General features: G+C 43.9%; 1 protein-coding gene across 2 annotated transcripts in view; it reads left to right on the top strand.

The window, feature by feature from the left end:
* The window catches only part of TTC12 (tetratricopeptide repeat domain 12), a 149,784-nt gene that overhangs the window by 68,508 nt on the left and 53,517 nt on the right, over positions 1–27,759 (top strand). For both annotated transcript variants that reach the window (XM_088443011.1, XM_088443010.1), the window contains 6 exons: positions 2,792–2,863; positions 6,191–6,251; positions 12,768–12,956; positions 13,357–13,426; positions 14,220–14,308; positions 16,420–16,588. In XM_088443011.1, the coding sequence (XP_088299137.1) occupies positions 2,792–2,863; positions 6,191–6,251; positions 12,768–12,956; positions 13,357–13,426; positions 14,220–14,308; positions 16,420–16,588 (650 nt within the window). The remainder of the gene's footprint in view (positions 1–2,791; positions 2,864–6,190; positions 6,252–12,767; positions 12,957–13,356; positions 13,427–14,219; positions 14,309–16,419; positions 16,589–27,759) is intronic.

The following is a 27,759-nucleotide window of genomic DNA, read 5'->3' on the forward strand; positions in this document are numbered from 1 at the left end:
GAATCAGGTCCTCAGTTCAGTCTTGGTCTGGCCATATTCTTCCACATTACCCCAATTATTTTTTTTCTAGTGAAGATTAAGATGAATTTGATGGGGTAGTGATGAAGCTGGATTGGAGGTAAGAAGGAAACCAGAACTGAGTGAGGTTGTGGAATAAGGGGGCTCCCCAACAGCAGAGTAAAATGCACATTGCTGCTTTACTTTTATGCACAGTATTTTTTTTTTAAATGCTAAAATCAGTAAGAGAATGCACACACATATTTATTCATGTGTTTATAACAGAAGAACAACATCCTTTTACACGACAAGTTTTCATTCCTTTCCCAACCACAGCAGATCTTGCCAATTGCAGTATTTACATATAACTGTGTGAATACAATACTTGCTGTCGGTTGCTGTACATTTGTCCTGCAGGCTCCATGTTGTTATAGAAGTCCTATAGCATACAAACAACAACATAATTGTAGTGAATAGAACGGGTCAATAACAACTGTCTGTTTATGGCAAAAAAAACCTTATTCTGAATTCTGCGCACACCCTGGGCAGCAATAGAAAGTAATTTAAGTACCACGCTATTAAACCTCAGGTCCCCCACAGCCAAAGGTTTTTTGTTTTGTTTTAAAAGCTATTTTAACTACATAAAAATCTGCTACTATAAATCAAACATTTTACTCACTTCCCAACTCTGGTGGCTCCGATAAACCTTGTACATTTGTTTTTTCACTTTTTCTATCTTTAGTTATTGCATTGCTTAAATACTTAAATCTGTTTAAAGTGGTGCTACAAATAAAGGGCCTCACTTAGAGTTTATGTGCCGTAAGTATATTCATTTCGGGGCAGATTCAGTTAAACACAAGCTGCCATTGGATGCTTGCGTTCCGCATTTATCAGCCAATTACAGTAGGCTGATTCTGCTCACACTTCCATAGTCTGCAAGCAGAATCAGCCTACTGTGAGTTAACGTGTGCAGCCCCAGAATCCATTCCTGTGGTTGCCATATGTATTTAATTTGCCCCTTGCTCACTGTTTTGTCCTTATGCCTAGAGAGATGGTCAGTGGGTGGGCGAGCGTAACATGATTACAGTAAGGGAATGCTCTCATATGTATAGCATGTCCCTTGGATGTGAGACCTGGACACATCCCCAGATGTGGTTCCTAGGGGCCATATCCTATATGAGTACTGTTGGCCTGGTTTACATGTACATGGTGATTATGACACTAGTTCTATTAATTAGCCAATTCTTATTGGCTATTTGCATACTGACTTCTCCAACTGACAGCACATCTTGCTTTACGGCAATATCATATCTCATTGTCATTGTCTACTATTCCTATTTTATTTCTAAAGCGGTTAACTACAGGGGTTGTTTGTATTCAATTACATTCTATACAAAAAATGTTATTTCTACATAAATGAATAACACAGTCAGCAGTATTCTCTCATGTATATTATGCTTCATGACACTTTATTACATTATATTAGGTAAGGATGTGGTAATCCAACCCTAACATTTATTATTCACACTGTCAAGCCACATCTCTATGCTATTGTAGGTATACATATTTGTACTCACGACTTAGATCAGATACATACAGCACATACAGGTAGACATACAGGGGCTAGTGTAGAGGTATATGTATATACATTGTTTAGGGTTTTTCCCCCACACAAATGCGCTGTAGAATTGAATATGTCTGTATGTAGATTGAGACATTTCTCTACTCTTAAGTCGGGTACAGACTGGAGCAATGTCCTTCCGATTTGGCTAAATCGAAAACGAAAAATCGGGCTCAGCATGTTTGCCCAATTTGGGTGCTCACTGGGTCACATTCAATATTGTCCAATGGCCGACCGGACGATATTGCATACGGCGCCGTGCATATTAATAAAGGACTGAATGAGTGATTATTCCGTCCCTCATTACATCGCTGTAATGTGTACCAGCAATCATTCGCTATCCACGGTGCCCCTGGACATCTGCGCGATTGCCGGTTACTCAAGTGTGTACCCCCCATTAGAGAGGCAGAACGGGAGGGAAGGGGCAGGCCGATGCTGCAAGAGTATAGTGAGGCATGTTAATGCACCTTATGATACATGCAGAGTTGAAGAAGCCATAGATACACCTCTTAGGGGCATTATCTACTGTGTTTGCCTTTCCCTACTGAATGATCACCAGCACATTTCTTACAGAGAACCCCCCATTCACTAAAATACAACAAGCACTAGTACTGCTAGCTAGTGCTCATAGCCGCAAAAGTGGAGGCACAGAAACCAAATGGGTCCCCTCGAAAATACCACTACCAGCACTAGGCTTTGCCAGTCAGAGCTGATGGCACTATAGTAGCGTTACCCGCAGCATGGTCTGCCTTTCAAGGGTTGGGCAAGCTGGCATGTGTGTATTTGTTTTTTCACTTAATTTCGCTTTGGCGTACTACAAGCTCCAGCATTATGCATGGGCATGCTGGAATGTGAGGAACCACAAGTGCAAGCATGCCTTGCCATCCAGAGTACACGGTTCCTCTGAATTTAAATCTTACATTTTAAAAGTTTCCAAATGTAAATCCTAAAGGAAAATGTAACAGTTGTGTGTCCCAGTCACCGTCTCACTACTGTCTTAGTAGATTGTGAGTAGTGATAATAATGATTGATAGGGTGACCAGGAGACAAGAAATTGTCACACCTTCATAAAATAATTACCAGTCAGGTCTTTACATTTTCTATATGTAATGAAATTACTATTAGTAAGATGTGAAGATAAATAATATTTACAATTTATCTACTTTATTCAAGTGTGATGAGAAGTGCATGAAGGCCTTTTTCCATATGGGCAAAGCTTATCAGAGGCTGAATAATTATGATGAGGTAAGTTCTATATAAAGTAAACCCATTTACTTCCAGATATATAGGATCTGATTCAGAGATGGAGGCAATGCTCATGATTACGTAGCTGAGCGGTCCTCGGTAATCTGCTCATCAATCGAGTCACACTGCGCATGTGTCAAGGTACTGTTGTTGCTCGTAGTGAGGATTTATTCGCAAAGTGATTGACAGACAGGGACTGTTTGCTGGTGCCAACGGGGTTGGGGTGGCGATTTAAACGCAGGCGTGTTGCAGCCGTTTTCAGGATGTGTTACCCTATGCCATACAAATGACTCCAGTGTCTCGGTTCCCGCACCCATTCTGTGCGGCCATAGGGTTACTCAGAAGGCCGATTATCGACTGATCTGTGACTTTTGCAACGATGCGACTAGATAGCACAAGCAGCTTTTGCTGATTAAAATGATATGCAGCATGTCTATGTTCTGTGTGTGACTGCGGGTGTATCTGCATGGGAAATGCTACGTTACAGTGCTACAGCCACTGTTACAGCCACTGACACTGTAACGTAGCGTTTTGCATGCAGATACACCCGCACTGGCTCACAGAACATAGACATGCAGCATATCATTTTAATCAGCAGAAGCTGCTTGTGCTATCTAGTCACATCGTTGTGCATATAAGACACATTCAAAGGTAAAAAGACGCTTGGTGCTACCGAGTCACGCAACGGCATGGCGCGACTAGAAGGGCTGTTTAATGCGCAAGGAGGCTAGATGTATATGGACCCATCTGTATGTATCTGTATTCTATTTAAATGATATACAGTATGCACATCAATTACAGTATACCCATGTGATCCTATTTTTCAACATCTTTTATAGTATAACTAATATGTGGTGTTGCATGGGTTAAAGTAGCCCAAATGCTTTGTTTTGTCTTACTGTATGTGCTTTTTAGTCATATATCTTTATCATTTGGCAGAGTTGTTTTGTTTCCTTGCCAATTTCATTATTTGGGTTTGATGCTGAGATTGATGCAGTTGTTTCCTTGATTGCAGGTGCAAAATGCATTAAGGTAAAAATCTGCAATTGCACACATATATACTTCAAACATCACAAAAGTCTGCTCGGGTTACCTTAGGTATACATAAGATGCACTTCCACCCATGACTTATAGCATTTTCTATCATGTGTAAATAAAATAAATGATATTTGTAACTGTTATTTTGTTTATTTTATTTACACTTAATAGAAAATGCTATAAGTCATTTTTTGCATCGCTCATGTATATTATAGTTTTGGTTATTTTCTTCTTGTGTATGAATTGAAAAAAGTATAATATACACATGAGCAATGCAAAAAAGGCACCTTGCAATCTACAGTCAGCCAATCAAAAGCGGTCAGTAGTGCTGGCGACCGACATCAGCGTGAATTTGCACCACAAACAGGCATCTGCCAAAATGATAGATATGACAGATATACAGATGTGTCCTTACACATCTTTGCTGCAATCATGCCAAACAGCCCCTCTTGGTGCGCCAGGTCCTGTAAGACCTGCTAGCGCCGGGTGTCTTTTTTGGCGAAAATGCGTCAAAGTCACAAGGCAATGCAATTAGGACGCCACAGGAAACTGTGCTGATTCATTTGACATGCGACACTTGTATATATGTGTGCGACTGAGTCCCTGAATCTGTATACAAAGGGTTACAATGTAGCTGCCGGTTTTTTTAATTCCAAGTTCCTTCATGCTTCATATACAGACTCCGTTGCACACAGATATAAAAGTGTCACATATCAAATAAATCAGCACAGTCTGCTGGTGCGTCCTGGTCACATCACATTGTGACTTAGGGCTCTATGTACTACAATCCGCATTTGTAATGCAGATTGTTGTGTAATATTACCGACTGAATTTGCATTTGAATTCAGGCAATATCACAGGGATTTACTACAAATCCCTTGCAGGGACAGAGCTTGCGATAAAGCTCTGTCCCTGCGAATCCCCTCCGGAGCCTCATCACGGTATTTTCGCAAAAAATATCGTGACAAGTGCCCCGCACATGCGCCGACTGGCCGCCACTGCTACCCCTGTCGCTAAGCCCCGCCCCCCATGATCGCGGATCCCCCACGACTCCCCCTCCCTTAATTACACTTACCTGCAGTTATCGGGCCTCCGGTGATGTCCTCTGTCACTCCGGTCAGGTGACATCCCATACTGCACTGAGACCCTGTCAGGTGACGACTGGGCCCCAGTGCACCATGGGAGACCAGCTGACCGGAGGGAGGACATCATCAGAGCCCCGACCACCGGTCCCTGGACTCAGGTAAGTTTGGTTTTTTTTATACTTTTTTTTTGCAGTGTATCAGCGTGTGGTCTGTTTAGACCACACAGCTGATCACTTGGGCCGGCTCCGGGCTCTGCTCTGCCTGTTAGAGCGGAGCAGGAGTCCGGTAACCGAGGGAGACCATGGATAACGCCACCTCCAGGTGGCGTTATTATCACAGGGCTTTCCCCGATATTTTTTCACATTTTATTTTTAGTAACTTTGGCCAGATCACATTTCCCATTACAATGGGAAATGCGATCTGCTTACTAAAAATAAGTGATAATTAGGGGTTGGTGTAGAATCTTGCGAATTCTACTCCAATTGCCCTTTAGTAACTGTAGGTGAAACTAAAATAATGTGAAAAGGGTGTGGAAACACCCTTTTTCACATTATTTTAGTAAAAATAATGTTAATAAATAGAGCCCTTAGACACATTTTTGCAAAGAAAAGACACCAGGCACTAGCAAAGTCTCATGGAACCTGGTCGCTCTCTCATGCCAAGCAAGTCGCGCTGTGTGGTGTATTTAGGCTAGATGTATGAGGAAATGTCTATATATGCGCCTCTGTGGCGGTCAGCATCTGTTGACATTTATGTGAACACATTCTAACTGTACTGTACTCTGCGTATTTTAGAAGTCCCTTCGGCCCTGCCTATCCTGCCTCTCCAGGGCTGTGCACTATTCATATAAATGCATACTGTATGTACCCGATTCACTTGTCATGTGCAAAGTCACTCTGTGTATTTTATGCTACGCAAACTCGGATAAGTCCCACTCGGCACCCAGCAGAGGCAAAAGGAATTATTATTGGGAACAATAAATCATTCCAGCCTGCAGGGTTGCACTAAACAACCATTTTACACTGCACTTCTTCCAGAGACAGTCTTATTAAATGAAGCTTTCAACTATTTCCTTTCAGTAAGTGCAAACAGTAATGGTAGTACTCCTGTTTCAAATGCAAAACAACCTATTTTGAAAGAAGTCATTGTTTAGGTACAGTATGGGCTATATATGTACTGTAACACATCTGTTTCTTTTCCATAGGCTAGAAAATGCTATAAGAAGATCACAGATATAGATGCCAACAAAGAGAAAATGGTTAAAGGTATATCCTATTTGGGTTGCAGTTTATTTACTGGCGGCCTGAATGCCGGACATCGGAAATCCGATGCTGGAATCCCGACTCTGTACTAAAGATAGGCGTCTAAATACCGACGCCTATCTTTAGCCAGACGCCGGAATACCAACGCCCGGCATCCAAGGGGGGGTTAGGGTTAGGTGCCACCAGGGGGATGTTAGGGTTAGGCACCCCCCGGAAGGGTTGAGGGGCCTATCCATTAGAAGATTTCTTTGTGAAAAACCAAAGACTTTTCCTGCCAACAAAAAGTTTTTCATGCAAATAGTCTTTCACAAACATGATAGAATTTAGTGAACAATTTCTTTATAGACCAAGGACCAAGGATTGTCGCTGAAGAAACAAGGGAGTGGAAATTTTTAATGAATGGAGTGAATGTTCATTAAAGAAGGTGTTTGCCCTTCACCGTTGGTCGTTCACTGCATATCCACTGAACGACTTTCTAAAGTCGTTCAGCAGTATGCAGAAATTGACCAGCATGTTCAAATGGCAAAAGACTTCTTTTGTCGTTCGCGGGAATGCGTGGCCCAGGACGTTTGCAGCCTATCCATTAGACGACTTTTTGAACGATCCGGCCAAAACCAGGAGGTTTTGGTAGGTTCGTTAAAAAAAAAATAGTGTAATGGATAGGCCCCCTTAGGTTTGTGGGAAGCAGGGGATAGGGTTAGGCATCACCAGGGGGATGTTAGGGTTAGGCATCACCAGGGGGAGGTTAGGGTTAGGCACCACCGGGGGGAGATTAGGGTTAGGCACCACCGGGGGAGGGGAGGTTAGGGTTAGGCACCACTAAGGGAGGGTTAGAGGGGGAGAGGGCACGGTTAAAGTACTTACCAGTCCAGTCGGGATCCTGACGGTTCGGGCTTCCAGCGTCGGTATTTAGTCCTCCAGCAATACATACTGATGCCTCCTATTTACCAGATGATATTAAAGAGACATGGCTTTTTAATCAGAATTTATCAGAAATAAATAATAGCTTTGTATCAGTTGTGTATTTGTGTATTTAATCCCAGTAAGGCGCAATGTTTGACATTAAATTTGAAACCTTGATAAAATTAAAAGATGATTGAGCTATAAAAAGTCCAAAGCATGGGCACTGTAATAAAATATAGTTACTTATATAAATGCTCCTGCCTTCTGCCTATTTTGCCTATGGTCAGATTCTTTAGGTTTTATTTTTGAGGCAGTGGTTTTGCCCAGCGTACTTTACACTGTCTGCGGCTGCCTTTTTTCATTTTCACCTGCAACCCACCAGGAAGCAGTGGCTTACAAAAGCCGTTGCTTCGTAAAGTACAATACCTGCTAGGCTAGGCTGCTACGCTCTTGCAGGGACCCTCCGACACAAGCAATTTAAGAGTTTCAATAGCAGTGTACATAGATTAATTTTAGTGTTGCTACATCGAAATTGTGGGTCTGTGGTAAAACAGAAATTAAATCTGGATAATAAAAATAAACAACTTTAAATCAGGAAACCTCATTTCCAGCATGTTGTACCAGTAAGTGATCTATTATGAAACACTCCTTTTAAGAAACGTGTGGCTATAATTACTGGGAACGCCAGGTTACTAATCCTAGACTTGTATCTACAGCTCTATCTATACCTAGCTATATCTAAATATTCATCGCATTAAGCTTTTTGAACAGTGAACATAGAAATAGTAAAGCCCTTAATTCACTTTGACATTGTTTTTTTTTAAGATAAGCCTGAGAGATTTCCATTATTAGCACACACATATTTAACCCCAGGCAGTTGCATGCTATCCACAATTCAGTGTAAGCCAGTATAAATGTGGTCATCTGATAACCCAAAGAGGAATAACTAAGGTCAGTGTCACAGCTATGAAAGCTAAAGATAGGCTGGAGTGAAATATATTCCTCTGTTTAGGAATATATTACAGTAACCATCTCACTGACAGTGGTGCTGGCTCCCTGATCCCTCCCTCTAATTCTTAACTGTGTTCATTCAGGACTTCAATTACATACAGTATGTGAGTTATCAGAGCCCAGAGCCGTAGCTAGACTTTTTGGTACCCTGTGCCAGAAAGAGCATTGGCGCCAACCTTATTTTTTAAATAGGGAGTTAACAGACCCAAAAAAGTGGCATGGTCTCATGGGGAAGGGCCAGGGAAGAGATAGGAGATGCTGGGGATAAATAAGAGGAAGATACAAGTGAGAATGCTAATAAACAGAAAACTGACAGGCCCGAACAGCGCCCCCTGCCCTGCGGTGCCCTGTGCCATGGCACAGGTCGTACTACCCTAGTTACGGCCCTGTGAGTTATATTTGTGACACATTGCTCATTAATCTTGGTCTATCATCTTTATACTTTATTATTGTTATTATTATTATTATTATTCACAAATGTAAGTGTATTATTGTACAGTGGAATAATAATAAAATTATTTTCCAAAGAGCGAATACCACTGCTAATATGGTTGACAACTCATATTTTGGCCACAACCGATATGTTACTACAGTATATAAAGATGAAGATATGCAGGTTTTCAATTTGTTACCATCGATAAAGGCAGTAGAAAGTAGAGTCCTATTCATACCTTGTATGGGCTTATTGTAGGGGTCTTCAACCCGTGGCCCGCCGATGGTTAGTGTAGTGCGGACTGCGGTGATTGCGGCCCTCACTACACAGAAACAAACACCGCCGGCGCCGCCGGGTAGTACTCTTGTACTACCCGGCAGTGGTGTGTATGTTTTGGCAGCCAATGAGAGTCGGACAGACTCTCATTGGCTGCTGGAACTCACTCATGAGCTCCACCTTCCAGCTCCCACAGTAGGTGTTGGGAGAGACATCATGACATCTCTCCCATAGCGCAGAGCGGGCCGGGAGGACGGGGAGCGGATATCAGCAGGTGCAGGGATTCAGGTAAGTGGTGTGGGTTTTTTTGTGTGTGTCTTTGTCCTATATATAGGGGCACTGCATAGGGGTGGGGGCATAGCATAGGGGGGACTACTACTGGGGGCACTATATATGGGGCACTGCAGGGGGGGGCACTATATAAAGGGCACTGCAGAGTGGGGACCACCACTGGAAGCATTGCATAGGGGGGACTACTACTGGGGGCACTGTTTAAGGGGGGACTACTACTGGGAGCTATATAAGGGGCAGTACTGGGGCACTGCATAGGGGGGACTACTACTGGGGGCACTGTATAAGGGGCACTAATGATACATAATTGTTTTGAGGATGGGGCAACTATCTGACATAATTAATGGAGGAGGGACAGTTATGGGGAATAATTATAATTGTGAGATGAGGGCGGCCGTGTTGGGACATAATTAAAATTGTAGGAGGGGGCAGTTATGGGACATAATTGTGTGAGGAGGGGGCAGAGTCTAAATACCGCAGTATAGCTCAGTGGCCCTTGGGCTTCGTTTAGTTTTTGAATGTGGCCCACACTGTCTTAAAGGTTGAAGACCCCTGGCTTATTGAATAGATTTAAATTGCAAACTTTAAAATACTATATGTTTCTGGAATCTTATATATAAAATTCATTGTTCTGTTTGTTTGTCTGTCCTTTTATGCATTCGGACAACCCTGCACCATTTGGGATTAAACCAATATGAGGTGGTCCAGTTGGATCCTGGTCAAGTTTTAGGGGGGTTAGGGTCCCGGTTGGACCTCATGTTTGTGTACGCTGGGCAGAACTTTTACCGGAGAAGTTTTCTGCCTATTCACCAATTTTTGTGCGTGGAAGCTGTGGCGCTGACAGGTGTTGCTACACAGCAGCAGGTGGAAGACTGGTAGTAGTAAACTTACTGGCTGACCAGAGTTGAAGAAGCTGCAGAGTGTACAGTGTATAGGCTGCAGTGCCATCAGGCGATGATACTAAGCATAGATGGTAAATACTGAGAATCCACAAATTCCAGATAGAGTCATGGAGGACATGATCACATATTTTCGCAATGCGCGCCCCCATTTTTCACCCTATCCAATTACAAAACGTGAAAACGCATATATGTGCTATATACATGGCGAAACTTGCAAAAAGTACAGCACATTTTGGGGAAATCAGTCTGTACCCCATAAAAAGCCTACAGTAACTGACATAGGAAATCAATATAGAAGTGTATTAATAGCCCTAATAAAAGTGTTTTTTATTCTTAAATTGTGTCAAATGGCTGTTAAATGCATGTTTGCATAAGTGTTGAAAATGCTAAAAAGCAATATTTTTTGGATTGCTGTAGTTAAACTGGGGGGTACATTAAAATGGGTGCTAGTATATTTTTGTGTCTATAAAGTCCAGTTTCCAAAAATGTTAAAAATACACCTGTTGCAGCCACCTGCAATCCTAAAAACACCTGTCCCATCCATACAGCCCCCCAAAATACTTCACCCAGCACTTTAAACCCATTTTCCAAAACTTTTTACATTTTCACCCCAAAAACGACTGTCATTATTAGGGGGAATTAAGCTAATTTAAATATTATTTTTGCCTAATTAGTCATGGGCGGGGGGAAGGGGGGTTAAAAGGGTTCCGAACCAAGTCCCCACATCTTTAGCCAAAGATAGGGATTTTGCAAATTTTTTCACCATCTCTGAGATGGTGAAAACTTTTTGCCAGTTTCTGTCTATGGAGTTTTCGCTCATGTGAACACTTCAGGAATTGAATAGCGCGATACACACTTATGTGCGAAAATTTAGCAACTGCATACGCCACTTTTCGCACCTAATTGAATTCCCCCCTATGTCTGCAATAGCTTACTGTAGGCTTACTCAGAAGGCTGCTGGCTGGCTGATCTGCGTTCACCGTTTCCGGTGTTGTGCGTGAGCAGCAGATGTGAAATGCTTTCAGTGGGCGTCTCTAAGCACTGGAGTCATTAGCATATTTTCGCAATTGTGAATTTGAGAGATTGCAGCTATGGATGCAAATGCGTTCACATCTGTAGCGGGCCTTATATGTGTACAGTAGTGTTGGAAATTTTGGAGACTGTTTATTCCAAAAAAAAAATTTTATTTAAACTTGAGGGCTGACCTCAACAAGGAGGGCAGCTTCTGTTTACTTACTTATTGTAAAATGTATGCGCCTTAGTCAGCTGTTGCTGTATAAAAATAATGTCTCTACCCAGGGGGGAGATTTATATACCTACATTTAGGAACCTTGATTCCATATTAATTTACACTGGTTAGAATACACTGAAGACTTTCATGTAGGAAACTAGACATAAATGTCAGCTAATTACTGTAATGGTACCATGACACTCACTAAATAAACAATACTGTCTTAGCATAACCCCAAAGGCACAGCACATAAATTGTACAAGAGCAATTGTCACTGAATTCCCTGTGTGCTGGAGCCATACAATATTAACGTGGGAGGACAGTTAAGATGATATATGTGTTTCATTTGTGATCTAGTTCTGGAATCTTTCCTTACATGTACAGTATTTAAGATACAAGCAGTAAAGTGTGTTCTCAAAGGCATGGCTGAGGAATGATTTTATACTAATATATATGCAGCACAGCGGGACAATGTTTTGCTTACTGCCTGCCTCATAGCACTGAGGTCTTGGGTTCGATTCCCACTAAGGCCCTATCTATGTAGAATTCGTATTTTCTCCCCTTGTGGGATTCTTCAGGGTGCTGCAGTTTTTTCCCAAGCTACAAAAACACACTGGTGGGTTACAAAAACACACTGGTGGGTTAATTGATCTCTGACAAAAAATAAATAAATAACCCTTTTTTATACGTGTGAGTGTCCATATGGTAGGAATATAGGGGTCTATGTGATAAAGTGAAGAGTGATAAAGCACCAACCAATCAGCCCTAGATTGTGTTTAAAAGATAACAGGAGCTGATTGGTTTGTACTTTATCTCCATCCACGGCTTAGTACATAGGGCCTGATTCAGAGCCGGACACTCTGACAGAGTGCTCACTCTGAATCAGAGCTGGCCTTCTGTTTTTTAGAGCGGCCTCCTGGCCGCTCGCATAGCTGTGGGTGACCACCCACAGCTATAGCGAGCGGCCAGGAAGATGGTCGCGATGGTCAAGACCATCGCGACCATCGGGCTTGCGACGAGACCCTTGTGGTAGGGTCTCGTTGCCGCAAGCCCTAGAGTGCTTTCGGCTCTAACAGCCGAAAGCACTCCCACTGACATCACTTGTGATGTCAGTGGGGCCGGCCCCAGACGGTAGGGGTTTCCATGGGAACGCCTCCGTCTGGGTAGCCACGCCCCTGGCCCGCCCACCAAAGGGGGCGTGCTGTCACTCAACATCGACAGCACGCCCCCTTTGGTACGAGACCCGCATGCGCACTGAGCCACCATCGACCCGCTTGCGAGCGCATAGCGCTCACGAGCGGGTCTGAATCAGGCCCATAGACCCCAAAGACTGTAAGCTCTACCGGGGCAGAGACTTATGGGAACGACTAATATGCCTGTCCTATATAAATAACTAAACAAATTTACATATAATCTTTGTTTTTTGTAAACTGATTATGATGAAGTGAATCCTTACTCTGCACATTGCACAGGTTACGTGAATCAGGTAGACTCCCAGGAGATGAAAGACATGCAGGAAGAGAAGGCCTTACAGGATCTGGAGGCTGGGACAGAAAGTGCAGTATCTGTGACACAGCTGCTCCAGAAACTCTCCAACACAGACCAGATTCCTATTTATTATTCTGGAGGCATACAACTCCTAGCCAACACTGTAAAGGACTGTAAGTACCTAGTACCCTTTTTATTTTGTAGATCCTAGACCTGTTTGCAGTGCAGGGCAGGTAGGGTGTTTGCCTTCAATTCTCACCTAGTCAGGGCCCCCTCAGGACCAGATTGATTTCTGTTCTTAGTCACTTTCCCTTTAATCTGAACCCTGTTAATTACATCAGTTAGATATAATAAAGCGAAATGTAAAATATAAATGATGCTCTATGTATCTTGTTGTATTAGTCAAACACTGCAGAAAAGGTTTAGGTAAATGTGGTCTGTATATGCCATAAGTGAATTCTGTTTTCCTTCCCCAACTATTGCTTTATTAAGCTCTTTACTGATCTTCTCCTTGCCCCGTCATTGTGTCAGGTTAATAGGTGTATTTAAAAATCTTGTTTACTTTTATATTAGGTACAACACAAACAGTATTCAGAAGTAATTCTGGATTCAATGTTATAGGTGACAATGCAGTAATAAACAGGTAAGTTTGCAACCAATAATGTCTGTGAAAGATGATGTTTTGTCTCGTTTTGAGAGATCTGAGTCAAAACCAAACCGCTCATCTGTAATTTTTATGGGGAATGTCTCCTGCCTGCTGGGATAGCATCATCCTCCCCCCAAAAAATAGTAACAGAACAGTTTTTTACATGTAACCATTTCTTTCTAAAGGTGCCTACACACTGGGCAATGTGCTCACGATGCGATATCGTGTCCGATTTCCCTTGAACTCTCCCCAGCAGCTCCCAGGCTCTCCAGGACACAATATGGTGCTAAAAAATGTCCAGTCTGACTAAAGATCAATCTGCACAAAATCGTGTATGAGATTGGCAAATCTTACCTGTAGCAGGCAAGATGCGATGTACGACCAAGCGGGTACACGCATCGGCATCGTGATCGTGAGTGGACACTAGTCTAGTGTGTGGGCACCTTAAGAAAGTAAAAATGCTCTGAGGGCTTATGTGTAATTGAGAATTGTTAAATTGATGCTGAGACCTTGTGGTAAATCTACTAAAGTGAGAGTTTTTAGAAGTGAGTTTTAGAAGAGATGTTGCCCATAGCAACCAATCAGATTCTACTTAACATTTAACTAGCATCTTCTAGAAGATAATAGCTACAATCTGATTGGTTGCTATGGGCAACATCTCTTCTAAAACTCACTTCTAAAAACTCTCACTTTAGTAAATGTACCCCCTTGATTGATTGATGAGTATCATTATAACCTTCTTTTTACTAGTGTTGATCTATTAGCTTTACTCATCATATACCTCCTTCAGGTGTCTGATTGCTAAACAAGCAGATCCGGTAGATGCAGATCTCTGTCTGTCTGTCCTGACGTTATGGCAGGCAGCCTGCAGTGGAAATGGTAATTTATACTCTTTTCCGTCATTAGTACGTTATTTGTATCTAAAGGCCAATCATTACTAAAATGTTTTCATTAGCCACTAACAGCCAAGGCCATTACTTATGTATCAAATAACAAGGACTTTGTGGGCCATACATTTTTTTTTCTTTCATTTATTTAACAAAATGTGGGGAATATTACTTTTCCAAGCCATGCATTAGTGTATTGTAGGGGTGTGCACCGGCCACTTTTCGTGTTTTGTGTTTTGGTTTTGGATCTGGATCTTTCTTCGTGTTTTGGATCTGGATTGGTTTTGCCAAAACCACCCTTCCGTGTTAGAATATTTTTATTGTTTGTGTAGCACACTTTGAGGGTGTCACCACCCTTTAACAGACAGACGCACGCTTGTCGCTGCTGCTTTAAGGATGCAGGTGCGGCTACAGCCCACACATTTCACAAAGACCGAAAAAAAAGAACAATATTTTAATTGTTTGTGTAGCACACTTTGAGGGTGTCACCACCCTTTAACAGACAGACGCACGCTTGTCGCTGCTGCTTTAAGGATGCAGGTGCGGCTACAGCCCACACAATTCACAAAGACAGAAAAAAGAAGAATATTTTTATTGTTTGTGTAGCACACTTTGAGGGTGTCACCACCCTTTAACAGACAGACGCACGCTTGTCGCTGCTGCTTTGAGGATGCAAGTGCGGCTACATCGCACACAAGTCGGTTTGGACTGGAGTGTACTTTCGGGGGTTACAGCACCCTTTAACGGTCAAGCCAGCCGGCCCTTTACTTATGACACAGGCGCACGCTTGGCACTACTTTGTTGATGCACGTGCGGCTACTGCGCACACAATTCACAAACACAGAAAATAATTTTTTTTTGGTTTGGTCTGGAGTGTACTTTCGGGGGTTACAGCACCCTTTAATGGTCAAGCCAGCCAGCCCTTTACTTATGACACAGGCGCACGCTTGGCACTACTTTGTTGATGCACGTGCGGCTACTGCGCACACAATTCACAAACATAGAAAATTATTTTTTTTTTGGTTTGGACTGGAGTGTACTTTCGGGGGTTACAGCACCCTTAACGGTCAAGCCAGCCGGCCCTTTACTTATGACACAGGCGCACGCTTGGCACTACTTTGTTGATGCACGTGCGGCTACTGCGCACACAATTCACAAACACAGAAAATAATTTTTTTTTTGGTTTGGACTGGAGTGTACTTTCGGGGGTTACAGCACCCTTAACGGTCAAGCCAGCTGGCCCTTTACTTATGACACAGGCGCACGCTTGGCACTACTTTGTTGATGCACATGCGGCTACTGCGCACACAATTCACAAACACAGAAAATAATTTTTTTTTGGTGTGGACTGGAGTGTACTTTGGGGGTTACAGCACCCTTTAACGGTCAAGCCAGCCGGCCCTTTACTTATGACACAGGCGCACGCTTGGCACTACTTTGTTGATGCACGTGCGGCTACTGCGCACACAATTCACAAACACAGAAAATATATTATTTTTTTAGCACTTGGGGGGAGCACCCCTGATGGACAGAGCACCCCCTGGACAACACTACAGCACCCCTTTAGGACTGGGACACTGCACAGGACTTTGGAGTGGACACAGCCCCTATGGAGAACTGACTGCACAACACAGTCCAGCCAGCCCTTATGGACTTTGAAGTAGTGGACACAGCCCCTATTAACAACAGCAGCACAGCACAACACAGCCAGCCCCTATGGACTTTGAAGTAGTGGACAACAGCAGCACTACACTACACAGCCCTAACTCCCACCCTCCCTCTTCACTGTCCACAGCCGAGTGAGAAAATGGCGCCGACGCGGGTACCTTATATAGGATCCAAAACCCGCGAGACTCGGAAGGCGGGATGATGACGTTTTGCCTCGATTTCAGATCCGAGTCAGGCGGGAAAAGTCGAGCCTGACTCGGATCGGACTCGGATCGGGGGGGCTCGGGGGGGTTCGGATTTCAGAAATCCGAACCCGCTCACCCCTAGTGTATTGTATATTGAATAATGAATAGAAAGGATGTAATTATGATAGTGACATTTCAGTGTGGTAATTAAATGAAGAAATTTCCTAATGTCCTCTATTATTCCTTGTAGAAGAGAACCAGCGTCTGTTAATCAGCCACCCTAATGTGAACCAGCAGCTCTTTGCACTGCTGTCCTCCGAGGTCCCCGATGTGCAGAGCAAAACACTGGACCTTCTAAGTGTTTATTCCATGACAGAAGAAGGAAGATCTATACTTTTGAAACATCTACCCCCATCTAGGTATGTTCAAATGTTTCCCATGTACTCTAGTAACAATAGATATTTGCCCTGAATCTTGGAGATATTGAGGCTGTTGCAAAGCTGAGTACTAGTTGGTTTTATGGAAGCAACTTGTGCCCTTGCACGCATTGCTCCGAAGCCAGTGATACAGTACGCAGCTTTAGGTGATGCAGAGTCATACACAGCTCAGTCAGTCCTCCACTTGTGGTTAATGGGAGGCGGAACTAAGCTGTAATGGGGTATTGCAAATAGACTAAGTTCAGAGACGACATGTTGACATCTGACCACAGAGATTCATACAACTGCAAATACGGGCAGATATGAACATTTATTTGCATGCAATGTGGAAGCAATTATGGCTGACTCTGACTTCAACTCTGCATATGAGCCAATAGTTTCCCAGGTCACTTTATAGTAAAGGCTAAGGGGAGATTTCCTAGTGCGGTTTGTATGTGGTTGGCAAACTGCCACACATCAAATGTGGCTTTCAGTTAGGAATGTGAGAACTTTGGCTGCATTCAATGTGTGCTTGTTTGCAGCCTCCTAAACCATGTGTGCTTTAGGCTCAACTGCATGGTATGAGCGGTTGTTATTTGTCTGTGTAGGGGGCGAGCTGTAGTGTGAAAGGCTTGATGGACCAGGTGAGTGCCGCCCTTCCAGGCTAACTTGTATTTAGCACATTTATAGATAAAAATAAAAAGGATCCCCAACAATTGGTAGAATGCAATAACATCGTGTCGGGTACGGGATACTGGTGCTCGGGACCCCGACGGTCAAAATCCTGATGCCGTCAGGGTTAGGATACCGACACTTGTCTGTAGGTATCCTAACCCTTCCCCTCTCCCTCCCCAGTGGCTCAACGTAACCTCCTTCCCTAGTGCCTAAACCTAACCTCCCCCTCCCCACACTCTAAACCTAACCCTCCCCTGTAGTGCCTAACCCTAACGCTATCCTTCCCCCTAACCCGGCTACTTACCTTGGGGATGCCAGCACTGGAATTCTGACAGGTGTCAGGATTCCGGCACCGGTATTTTAAGCGCTGGTATCCCCTGTGCCGGGTTACGGAATGTATCCCATAACATCAGTAGGGAGTAAATGAATAAGAGCTCACAATCAGATGGGGAGAGGGCTTACTTGCCCTTCATGAATATCCAGTAGATCTCTCCCAGATACCTGACAGTGCGCCAGCCTCCCGCATGCTGGCCAATTTCAGTGAATTGAGCGGCCTAGAGAAGGGGTTCCCAACCATGGCCCTCACGGCACACTAACAGTCCAGGTTTTAGGGATAGCCATTCTTGAGCACAAGTGACTTAATTAGTACCTCAGTTATTTTGATTTAACTATCTGTGCACAATCATGGCTATCACTAAAATCAGGACTATTAGTGGGCCTTGAGGACCGAGGTTGGGAATCACTGGTCTAGAGGCTTGATGACACGACTTGTGACAAATTGTATCATCGTCGCCTCGTCCTCCATAGCACAGTGCTAGAAATCATGGCATTATAGAGCAGGGTGCATGTAGTGATGACGCCATTTTCTGTGTCCTGCCTTAACTCCCCTACCTGGACCTCCCCTCTCCTAAATCTCCCAAGGGGACAATAAAAACATATGCAAGTATTGGAGAGGGAGAAATCTGATGGAGGAGAGATGTTTGCTGGGTGTGTATCATATGGAGACAGTCATTTAGGACGCAAACAAGTACAGTATGTGGTTTTGTCTTATGTGAGATATACAGTAGATGGGATCTAGATATAATGAATGTGAATGTAGCGAGCAGAAACCGAGAATTGTTGGTGCAACATTTGTTTGATACCTGTATGCTCTGAGTTAGAAGCTGGACTGGGCACAAAACTCTGTACCAATCTGTCTGTCTATCTATCCATACATCCATCACAGTCCGGCATTCTCATATACTTGCATAATATAGAGAACTAAAGGTGTGGCACTCAGGGCTAGAAGAATCAAACAGCTACAGCTTCTGTGCGATTTTTCTTGCTCTGAGTGCTGCGCCATCAGTGTTCTCTATATAGTGGTAGAATGAAGCAAGGTAGTGTTGGTGTGCCACTGAATCTGTGCTCTAATGGTGGTATCCACCCAAACAAGTTTAAAAAGGAGTGTGACCACCATTATCTACAGCCCAGAGGATACAGCCCAGGTGGGGCTCTGGCAGTCAGACTTTTTTTCCCCAGCATATCTCACAAATGCTCGTTCGGATTTAGATCTGGGGAATTTGGAGGCCAAGTCAATTAATTGAACTCTTTGTCATGTTCCTCACACCACTACTGAACAATGTTTGCAGCGTGGCAAGGGCACATAATCCTGCTGAAAGAGGCCATTGCCTTCAGAGAATACCGATGCCACAATATTGGTTTTGTGAACTTCTGTTACTTGTTTCAGTAACCAGTTCGTCTGCAATATCACTAACTTGAAAGCAAGTGTCCTCCTGAATCAGATAATAAATGTGGTACAAACTGTCATTTGTGGTGGACGTGTTTGGCCGGCCAGATCATTGCTCATCTTGAACATCTGTTCTGCAGTTATCAAAGGCAGTGCACCAAACCCGTTTCCATGACATGAAGTTATCACCGTACACTTCAATAAGTTGGCGATGAATTTCAGTAGCTGATGTGCCCTTTAGATTCAGCAAGCTAATCCCAGTACGTACCTCAATGGTGACCATGTTTCCACCGGCACTGCCATCTTATAACTGATGTTGGGACGCTATGACTGATATGAGGCGCAGTCTAACGGCTGTCAGAGGAAGCAGTGATCTACCTGCTGTGTGTGTGTGTATATATATATATATATATATATATATATATCTATATATAAGCCACAGGATTATTTTTGGCCTAGACCTATTCAATCAGGTCCTGTTTCCCTCACACTTTTTCTGGGGAATCTATGATTAACTGTGCGTTGAACAAAGGTGCGCTGTGCAGGGAAAATGCAGAATAATTGAATATCTCCGAACATGGAACCTGGAGTTTTTCCCCACGTAGTAAACCCTGCGCCTAATTAAATATGCCCCAAATAAGCCCAGACCATGAATGGTTAGCCAAGCCTCTGGGTGGCCAAACCATTTAAGTATGAGCCCCTACCACCTCATTTCCCTGATGGGCCCTGTATACCTTCGTCTATCACTGGTTGCACGCAAATACAGCTGATGTATAGTCACTCACATCTTGTTCGCATCTACACTTATGACCATAGAGACAAATGGCTTGAAATATGGCACTCTAATGTAGACACAGTTCACCTAATACTGAATGTAAAAGTCCATATTCTTTTTCCCATAAAGACAATGCATACTGAACGTCTGCTCAATAAACATATGAAGAAGTAGTCAGTATATCTTGTATTCTTTCATCAGAGTTTAAAGAACTATTACAGTATTGACACTCAGGTTAAGACCAGATCTTTTTTTATATTACTATTTAAAGCAGGAATAAGAGAATTGTAAAGGGTTCCCAATTCTCACAATACATGCCTGGGATTACTCGCTACAATTTTGTAGCACTTAACAATGTATAACTTCATGCATAAAATGAAATGCTTTATTATGAATACTATTATTATTGTTGTATTTTATAGGGAGCCACGAGGGGCCTGCAGTAGCAGTATATAAAATGCATAAAAAATACAACACAGACAACGCAGAATACAAACCAATATAAACATTTTAGATATTTAATAAACATTTATTCATATACTGTAACGTCGCCATAACCACAACATTTGTGATGGCTGAACCAGTACCCCAGTTGAAGGGCCACAGATAGCAAGAGGAGGAGATAATTACATAGGTAAGGAGAACAAGAGTTATGGGGGCCTTGTTATTGAGAGCTAAGACGGACATGCAAACAGAAAGCTACCATTAAGACAATGAAGTTAAACCCTGAGGCTGTAGATGGGTTATTACTTTATCCCGTCTGGTTAGTTTTAACTAGGGGTGAGCGGGTTCGGATTTCTGAAATCCGATCCCCCCCGAGCCCCCCCGATCCGAGTCCGATCCGAGTCAGGCTCGACTTTTCCCGCCTGACTCGGATCTGAAATCGAGGCAAAACGTCATCATCCCGCCTTCCGAGTCTCGCGGGTTTTGGATCCTATATAAGGTACCCGCGTCGGTGCCATTTTCTCACTTGGCTGTGGACAGTGAAGAGGGAGGGTGGGAGTTAGGGCTGTGTAGTGTAGTGTAGTGTCCACTCCAAAGTCCTGTGCAGTGTCCCAGTCTTAAAGGGGTGCTGTAGTGTTATCCAGGGGGTGCTCTGTCCATCAGGGGTGCTCCCCCCAAGTGCTAAAAAAATTATATATTTTCTGTGTTTGTGAATTGTGTGCGCAGTAGCCGCACGTGCATCAACAAAGTAGTGCCAAGCGTGCGCCTGTGTCATAAGTAAAGGGCCGGCTGGCTTGACCGTTAAGGGTGCTGTAACCCCCGAAAGTACACTCCAGTCCAAACCAAAAAAAAAATTATTTTCTGTGTTTGTGAATTGTGTGCGCAGTAGCCGCACGTGCATCAACAAAGTAGTGCCAAGCGTGCGCCTGTGTCATAAGTAAAGGGCTGGCTGGCTTGACCATTAAAGGGTGCTGTAACCCCCGAAAGTACACTCCAGTCCAAACCAAAAGAAAAATTATTTTCTGTGTTTGTGAATTGTGTGCGCAGTAGCCGCACGTGCATCAACAAAGTAGTGCCAAGCGTGCGCCTGTGTCATAAGTAAAGGGCCGGCTGGCTTGACCGTTAAGGGTGCTGTAACCCCCGAAAGTACACTCCAGTCCAAACCAAAAAAAAAATTATTTTCTGTTTTTGTGAATTGTGTGCGCAGTAGCCGCACGTGCATTAACAAAGTAGTGCCAAGCGTGCGCCTGTGTCATAAGTAAAGGGCCGGCTGGCTTGACCGTTAAGGGTGCTGTAACCCCCGAAAGTACACTCCAGTCCAAACCAAAAAAAAAATTATTTTCTGTGTTTAGCCGCACGTATATATCAAATCGATATAACATAAATGGAGGACCAAACTTTCTCCGATAAAAATAAAATAGAGAAAGATCAAGAACCACTTCCTCCTAGTGCTGAAGCTGCTGCCACTAGTCATGACATAGACGATAACATGCCATCAACGTCGTCTGCCAAGGCCGATGCCCAATGTCATAGTAGAGGGCACATACAATCCCAAATGGCAAAGTTCAGGAAAATGACCTTGAAAAAGACATTTAAATCAGCTGAAGAAAAACGTAAACTTGCCAATATGCCATTTACGACACGGAGTGGCAAGGAACGGCTAAGGTCGATCCCTAGTATGTTCATGACTAGTGGTTCAGCTTCACATGACGATGGAAGCCCTCCTCCCGCTAAAAAAATCTAAAGAGTTAAGCTGGCAAAAGCACAGCGAAGAACTGTGCTTTCTAAGAAGATATCACAAATCCCCAAGGAGAGTCCAAGTGTGGTGGTGGTTGCGATGCCTGACCTTCCCAGCACTGGACGGGAAGAGGTGGCTCTTTCCACCATTTGCACGCCCCCTGCAAGTGCTGAAAGGAGCACCCACAGTCCACTTGCTGATATGCAAATTGAAGATGTCACTGTTGAAGTACAACAGGATGAGGATACTGGTGTAGCTGGCACTGAGGAGGAAGTTGGCGAGGAGGATTCTGATGGTGATGTGGTTTGTTTAAATCAGGCTCCGGGGGAGACAGTTGTTGTCCGTGGGATGAAAAAGCCCATCACGGTCATGCCTGGGCAGAAGACCAAACATTCCACCTCTTTGGTCTGGCAATATTTCTATCCAAATCCGGACAACAACTGTCTTGCCATATGTACCATATGTAAAGGTGAAATAAGTAGAGGTAGGGACGTCAACCACCTAGGAACATCCTCCCTTATACGGCACCTGCAGCGTGTTCATAAAAAGTTACTGTCAAGTTCAGAAACTTTGGCTAAGACCGTAAGCAGTCCAGGGACACCTAAATCCCGTTGTCCTGTTGTATCCAAGCGCCTGCAAACCACACCGTCAACTCCCTCCTCGTCAATTTCCTCCTTAGTCAGGATCGGAAGTAGTCCTGCAGGCCATGTCACTGGCATGACTGACTCTCCTATCCGGGATTCCTCCGGAGGATCCTGCATTGCTACGCCTACTGCTGCCGCTGCTGCTGTTGCTGCTGCTGGGAGTCGTTCATCATCCCAGAGAGGAAGTAGGAACACCACTACTTTTACTAAACAATTGACCCTCCAACAGTCCTTAGCGAGGAGGATGAAGTACGACAGCAGTCATCCTGAAGCAAAACGTATAACTGAGGCCTTGACTGCTATGTTGGTGTTAGACGTGCGTCCGGTATCCGCCATTAGTGCAGTAGGATTTAGACAATTGATGGAGGTAGTGTGTCCCCGGTTCCAAATCCCGTCTAGATTCCACTTCACTAGGCAGGCGATACCGAGACTGTACAGAAACGTCAGAAAAAGTGTCCTCAGTGTCCTGAAAAATGCCATTGTACACAATGTCCACTTAACCACGGACATGTGGACAAGTGGAACAGGGCAGACTAAGGACTATATGACTGTGACAGCCCACTGGGTAGATGTATCACCTTACGCAGCAACAGCAGCAGCGTCACCAGTAGCAGCATCTCAGAAACGCCAGCTCGTTACAAGGCAGGCTACGCTGTGTATCACCGGTTTCAGTAAGAGGCACACCGCCGACAACCTCTTAGAGAAACTGAGGGAAATCATCGCCCAGTGGCTTACCCCACTTAGACTCTCCTGGGGATTTGTGATATATGACAACGCCACCAATATTGTGCGGGCATTACATCTGGGCAAATTCCAGCACGTCCCATGTTTTGCTCACACAATAAACTTGGTGGTGCAGAATTTTCTGAAAAGCGACAGGGGCGTGCAGGAGACGCTTTGGGTGGCCCGCAAAATTTTTGGCCACTTTCGCCATTCAGCGACTGCGTGCCGAAGACTGGAGCGCCAGCAGACACTCTTGAACCTGCCCCGCCATCACCTGAAGCAAGAGGTTGTGACGTGATGGAACTCAACCCTCTATATGCTTCAGAGGATGGAGGAGCAGCAAAAGGCCATACAAGCCTATACATCCACCTATGACATAGGCAAAGGAGGGGGTATGCACCTGACTCAAGCGCAGTGGAGAATGATTTCCGTGTTGTGCAAGGTTCTCCAGCCCTTCGAACTTGCCACACGTGAAGTCAGTTCAGACACTGCCAGCTTGAGTCAGGTCATTCCCCTCATCAGGCTTTTGCAGAAGCAGCTGGAGAAAGTGAAGGAGGAGCTAAGACGGAGCGATTCTGCTCGGCATGTGGGACTTGTGGATGAAGCCCTTCATTCGCTTTGCCAGGATTCCAGGGTGGTCAATCTGTTGAAATCAGACCACTACATTTTGTCCACCGTGCTCGATCCTAGGTTTAAAGCCTATGTGGTGTCTCTCTTTCCGGCCGACACAAGCCTGCAGAGGTGCAAAGACCTGCTGGTGAACACACTGTCAGCTGAAGCGGAACGTGACACGTCAACGGCTCCTTCTTCATTTTCTCCCGCAACTGGGGCTGCCAGGAAAAAACTTAGGTATCCTAAGCAACCCGCTGGCGGTGATGCAGGGCAGGCAGGACCAAGTTTGGACATCTGGTCCGGACTGAAGGACCTGGCAACAATTTCTGACATGTCTACTGTCACTGCATATGATACTGTCACCATTGACAGAATGGTGGAGGATTACATCGGTGACAGCATACAAGTAGGCATGTCAGACAGTCCATACCTGTACTGGCAGGAAAAAGAGGCAATTTGGAGGCCCCTGTACAAACTGGCTCTATTTTACCTGAGTTGCCCCCCCTCCAGTGTGTACTCCGAAAGAGTGTTTAGTGCAGCCGGGAACCTTGTCAGCGAAAGGCGTAGGAGGTTGCTTCCACAGAATGTGGAGAAGATGATGTTCATCAAAATGAATTATCAGCTCTTCCAGGGAGACCAGCCTCCAGAAGGTACAGAGGGACCTGTGGTGGTGGATTCAAGTGGGGACGAGTTAATACTTTATGAGGATGAGGATGTACACACTGAAGAGGGTGAGGAATCGGTGGATGAGGAGGATGAGGATGACATCTTGCCTCCGTAGAGCCAGTTTGTGCAGGGACACATTAATTGCCAGCTTGTTTTGTGGGGGCCCAAACGAACCAATCATTTCAGCCACAGTTGTGTGGCAGACCCTGGCGCTGAAATGATTGATTTGTTAAAGTGTGCATGTCCTGTTTATACAACATAAGGGTGGGTGGGAGGGCCCAAGGACAATTCCATCTTGCACCTCTTTTTTTTCTTTGCATTATGTACAGTTTGGGGCCTAGTTTTTCTAACTGCCATCCTGTCTGCCACTGCAGTGTCACTCCTAGATGGGTCACGTGTTTGTGCCGCCCACTCGTGACGCTTAGCATAGTCATCCAGCTACCTCGGTGCAACCTTTTGGACATAAAAACACTATTGTGAGGTGTTCAGAATAGACTGGAAATGAGTGGAAATTAAGGTTATTGAGGTTAATAATAGCATAGGAGCAGAAAAACCTACAAATTCTGTGATTTTAGCTGTTTTTATGCTTTTTTTCAAAAAAATACAGATCCAAAACACAAAACCCAGAACCCAAAACACGGAAGGGTGGTTTTGGCAAAACCAATCCAGATCCAAAACACGAAGAAAGATCCAGATCCAATACCAAAACACAAAACACGAAAAGTGGCCGGTGCACACCCCTAGTTTTAACCAATAGTTATTAATGAGATTGACTTTATAGTAGCTATTCTTAGTAATGTCTTCCCTCCCTCCTCTGTTGTTTGATTTCACTAGGTCACGTGGCAGGTAAGTGCGGCCAGCCAGTTAAAGCGGGACTGCATTACTATCGGTCCGCTCTCCTTCTGGTAATGGCGTAGTTTAAACCACACTGCTGGGCCATATGAACCAACCAGATGGGTCTATATAGTGGTACGAGATGTAGGTGGGCTGGTAGCCCAGGTCACAGTCACTTTTGAGCATGCTATTGTTTTACCCCCGCCCCCATATTATTTCCTCCCCCAATTCATATAATAATCGCTTTGGGATTGGGAACAGCTGTTACTTAACCATCTGAGGCCTCGTTTCATGGATCCCCTCCCCAACACATATTATAGCATTTGCACAATGCAGAGGATCATTGCATTGATGTTGTAACCCCTAGTTGAACTTTGTCCTTCACCACTTTTATAGGTTGTTATAAAAGTTCCTATTGTTGCTACCTGATTTATGTAATATGTCAGAAGCCACGCCATGGTCAGCCGATAAGGTGTTTAATCACCTTGTTTTTAGGAAAGCTAGAAAAGGCAAATCGCACAGCATACCTACCATAACTTATATTGTCTAGATAATTCAGATAAGTATAATAATAAGTCATAAATATGTGAGTGTTATTGCTATGATTTTGATATGTATCTAACAGTGATATGTAGCTTATTCCAACAACAGCAATATAAAACATACATGATGACAAAGGTTATTGCAATATGAACAAGATCAGAACATCACTTTTTATTCATGATTCAAACAATCATTTTTCAAGCTGATAAGTAAAGTCTTGTGCGGTATCTGAATAGAGAACAGTCTGTTTGCTTTATGTCAGATCCCCTAGGACAGGTAATATATATTATTGGAGGGCAAATAGAGCTAAAAGAAAAGTATTGTGCAAAGCAACATGATGTACTAGTTGGTTATTGAGAGATATGAGCAAAACTTTACTAGAATGAAAGTGGAACAATCCCCAATAAATTAACTTATATGAGGACTGTACCTACAAAGTGCTTTGTAATATTCATTAGTTGAAGCTACCATAAAAATGGATAAGCTTACTGTACTACTGTATGTTACACAGGCAGCGTAAGTACAGGTTGAGTCTCCCATACCCGTTATTCTAAAAACCAAAATATTCCAAAAACCGGAATATTTCGGGGCATCTGAGACGTCACGACGTGACCCGATATCATGACGTCACTAGTGTCAGTGGCCAATGACTAGCGGCGTGGGCGTGGTCCACACGCCAGGCCACCCCCCGCAGCACCCGCTGGACCCTCAGCGGCAGCCGCCGTGCCGTTCTGCATCACCTGCCGGACCCCTCATGGCACCCGCAGCACCCACCGGACCCTTTTGCCTTACCTGCCAGACCCTTCCACCCTCACTCGCCTGATCCCTCACGACATCCGCATCACCCGCCGGACCCCATGCGACACCTTCTATGCGCTTGCGAGCGGGTCTGAATCAGGCCCACTGGCCCTGGATTGTGTACAAAACCTGTTGAGTAGTTCAAATGAGACTAAGGGGTATATTTACTAAAGGTCGATTTTAATCGATCAAAATCGATTAACATCGATGTTGTGTTTCTGAAGCTAAATCACACATTTACCAATACTTAAAATATTAAATAAAAAATTGTCTGTTAGTAAATGTGTGATTAGGCCCCAGAAACCCAACATCGAATTTAATTGATTTTAAATCGATTAAAATTAACCTTTAGTAAATACACCCCTAACTGTGTTTATTTTTCTAAAAAGGCCCATTATTCAGAAAATATCAATATATTTGATGTGAAAATTATATAGTAATAGTGAGCATAATGGAGTAACAGTGCTAGTTTGACAAATCCACTTGTCAGATATGTAAACAAGCCATTACGGCTGGTACTAACGTGAGAAGTATCTATTGTGGCCGGTTATACATGCCTGTTTCCAGGCGTTGTTAAGTAATTTTTTTAAGAGTAGACAGTCACTATAAATCAGAGGTTCCCAAACTCTGTCCTCAAGGCACCCTGATGGTCTAGGTTTTAAGGATAACCATGCTTGGGCACAGGTGACTTAATTAGTACCTGAGTCTTTCGATTTAACCATTTGTCCTCAATCATGGATCTCCTTAAAACCTGGACCGTTAGGGTGCCTTGAGGACGGAGTTTGTGAACGTCTGCTATATACAATATTTTTCTGTCTGACGTGGTCACACTTAGAGGTCCCGATATAGAGTGAATACTGTGTCAGTTAGTGTAGCGTATATATTTTGCATGGCTGCGCACTGTGCATGCTCACAATACAAATAAATGTGAATGCACTATTGCTAACTTGCAGGCATCTGGAACATAGGATTCCTTACAACGAGAGAGGCAGAACA

Source organism: Taudactylus pleione, unplaced genomic scaffold, assembly GCF_031769625.1.
Source record: "Taudactylus pleione unplaced genomic scaffold, aTauple2 ptg000322l, whole genome shotgun sequence".
Classification (NCBI taxonomy): domain Eukaryota; kingdom Metazoa; phylum Chordata; class Amphibia; order Anura; family Myobatrachidae; genus Taudactylus; species Taudactylus pleione.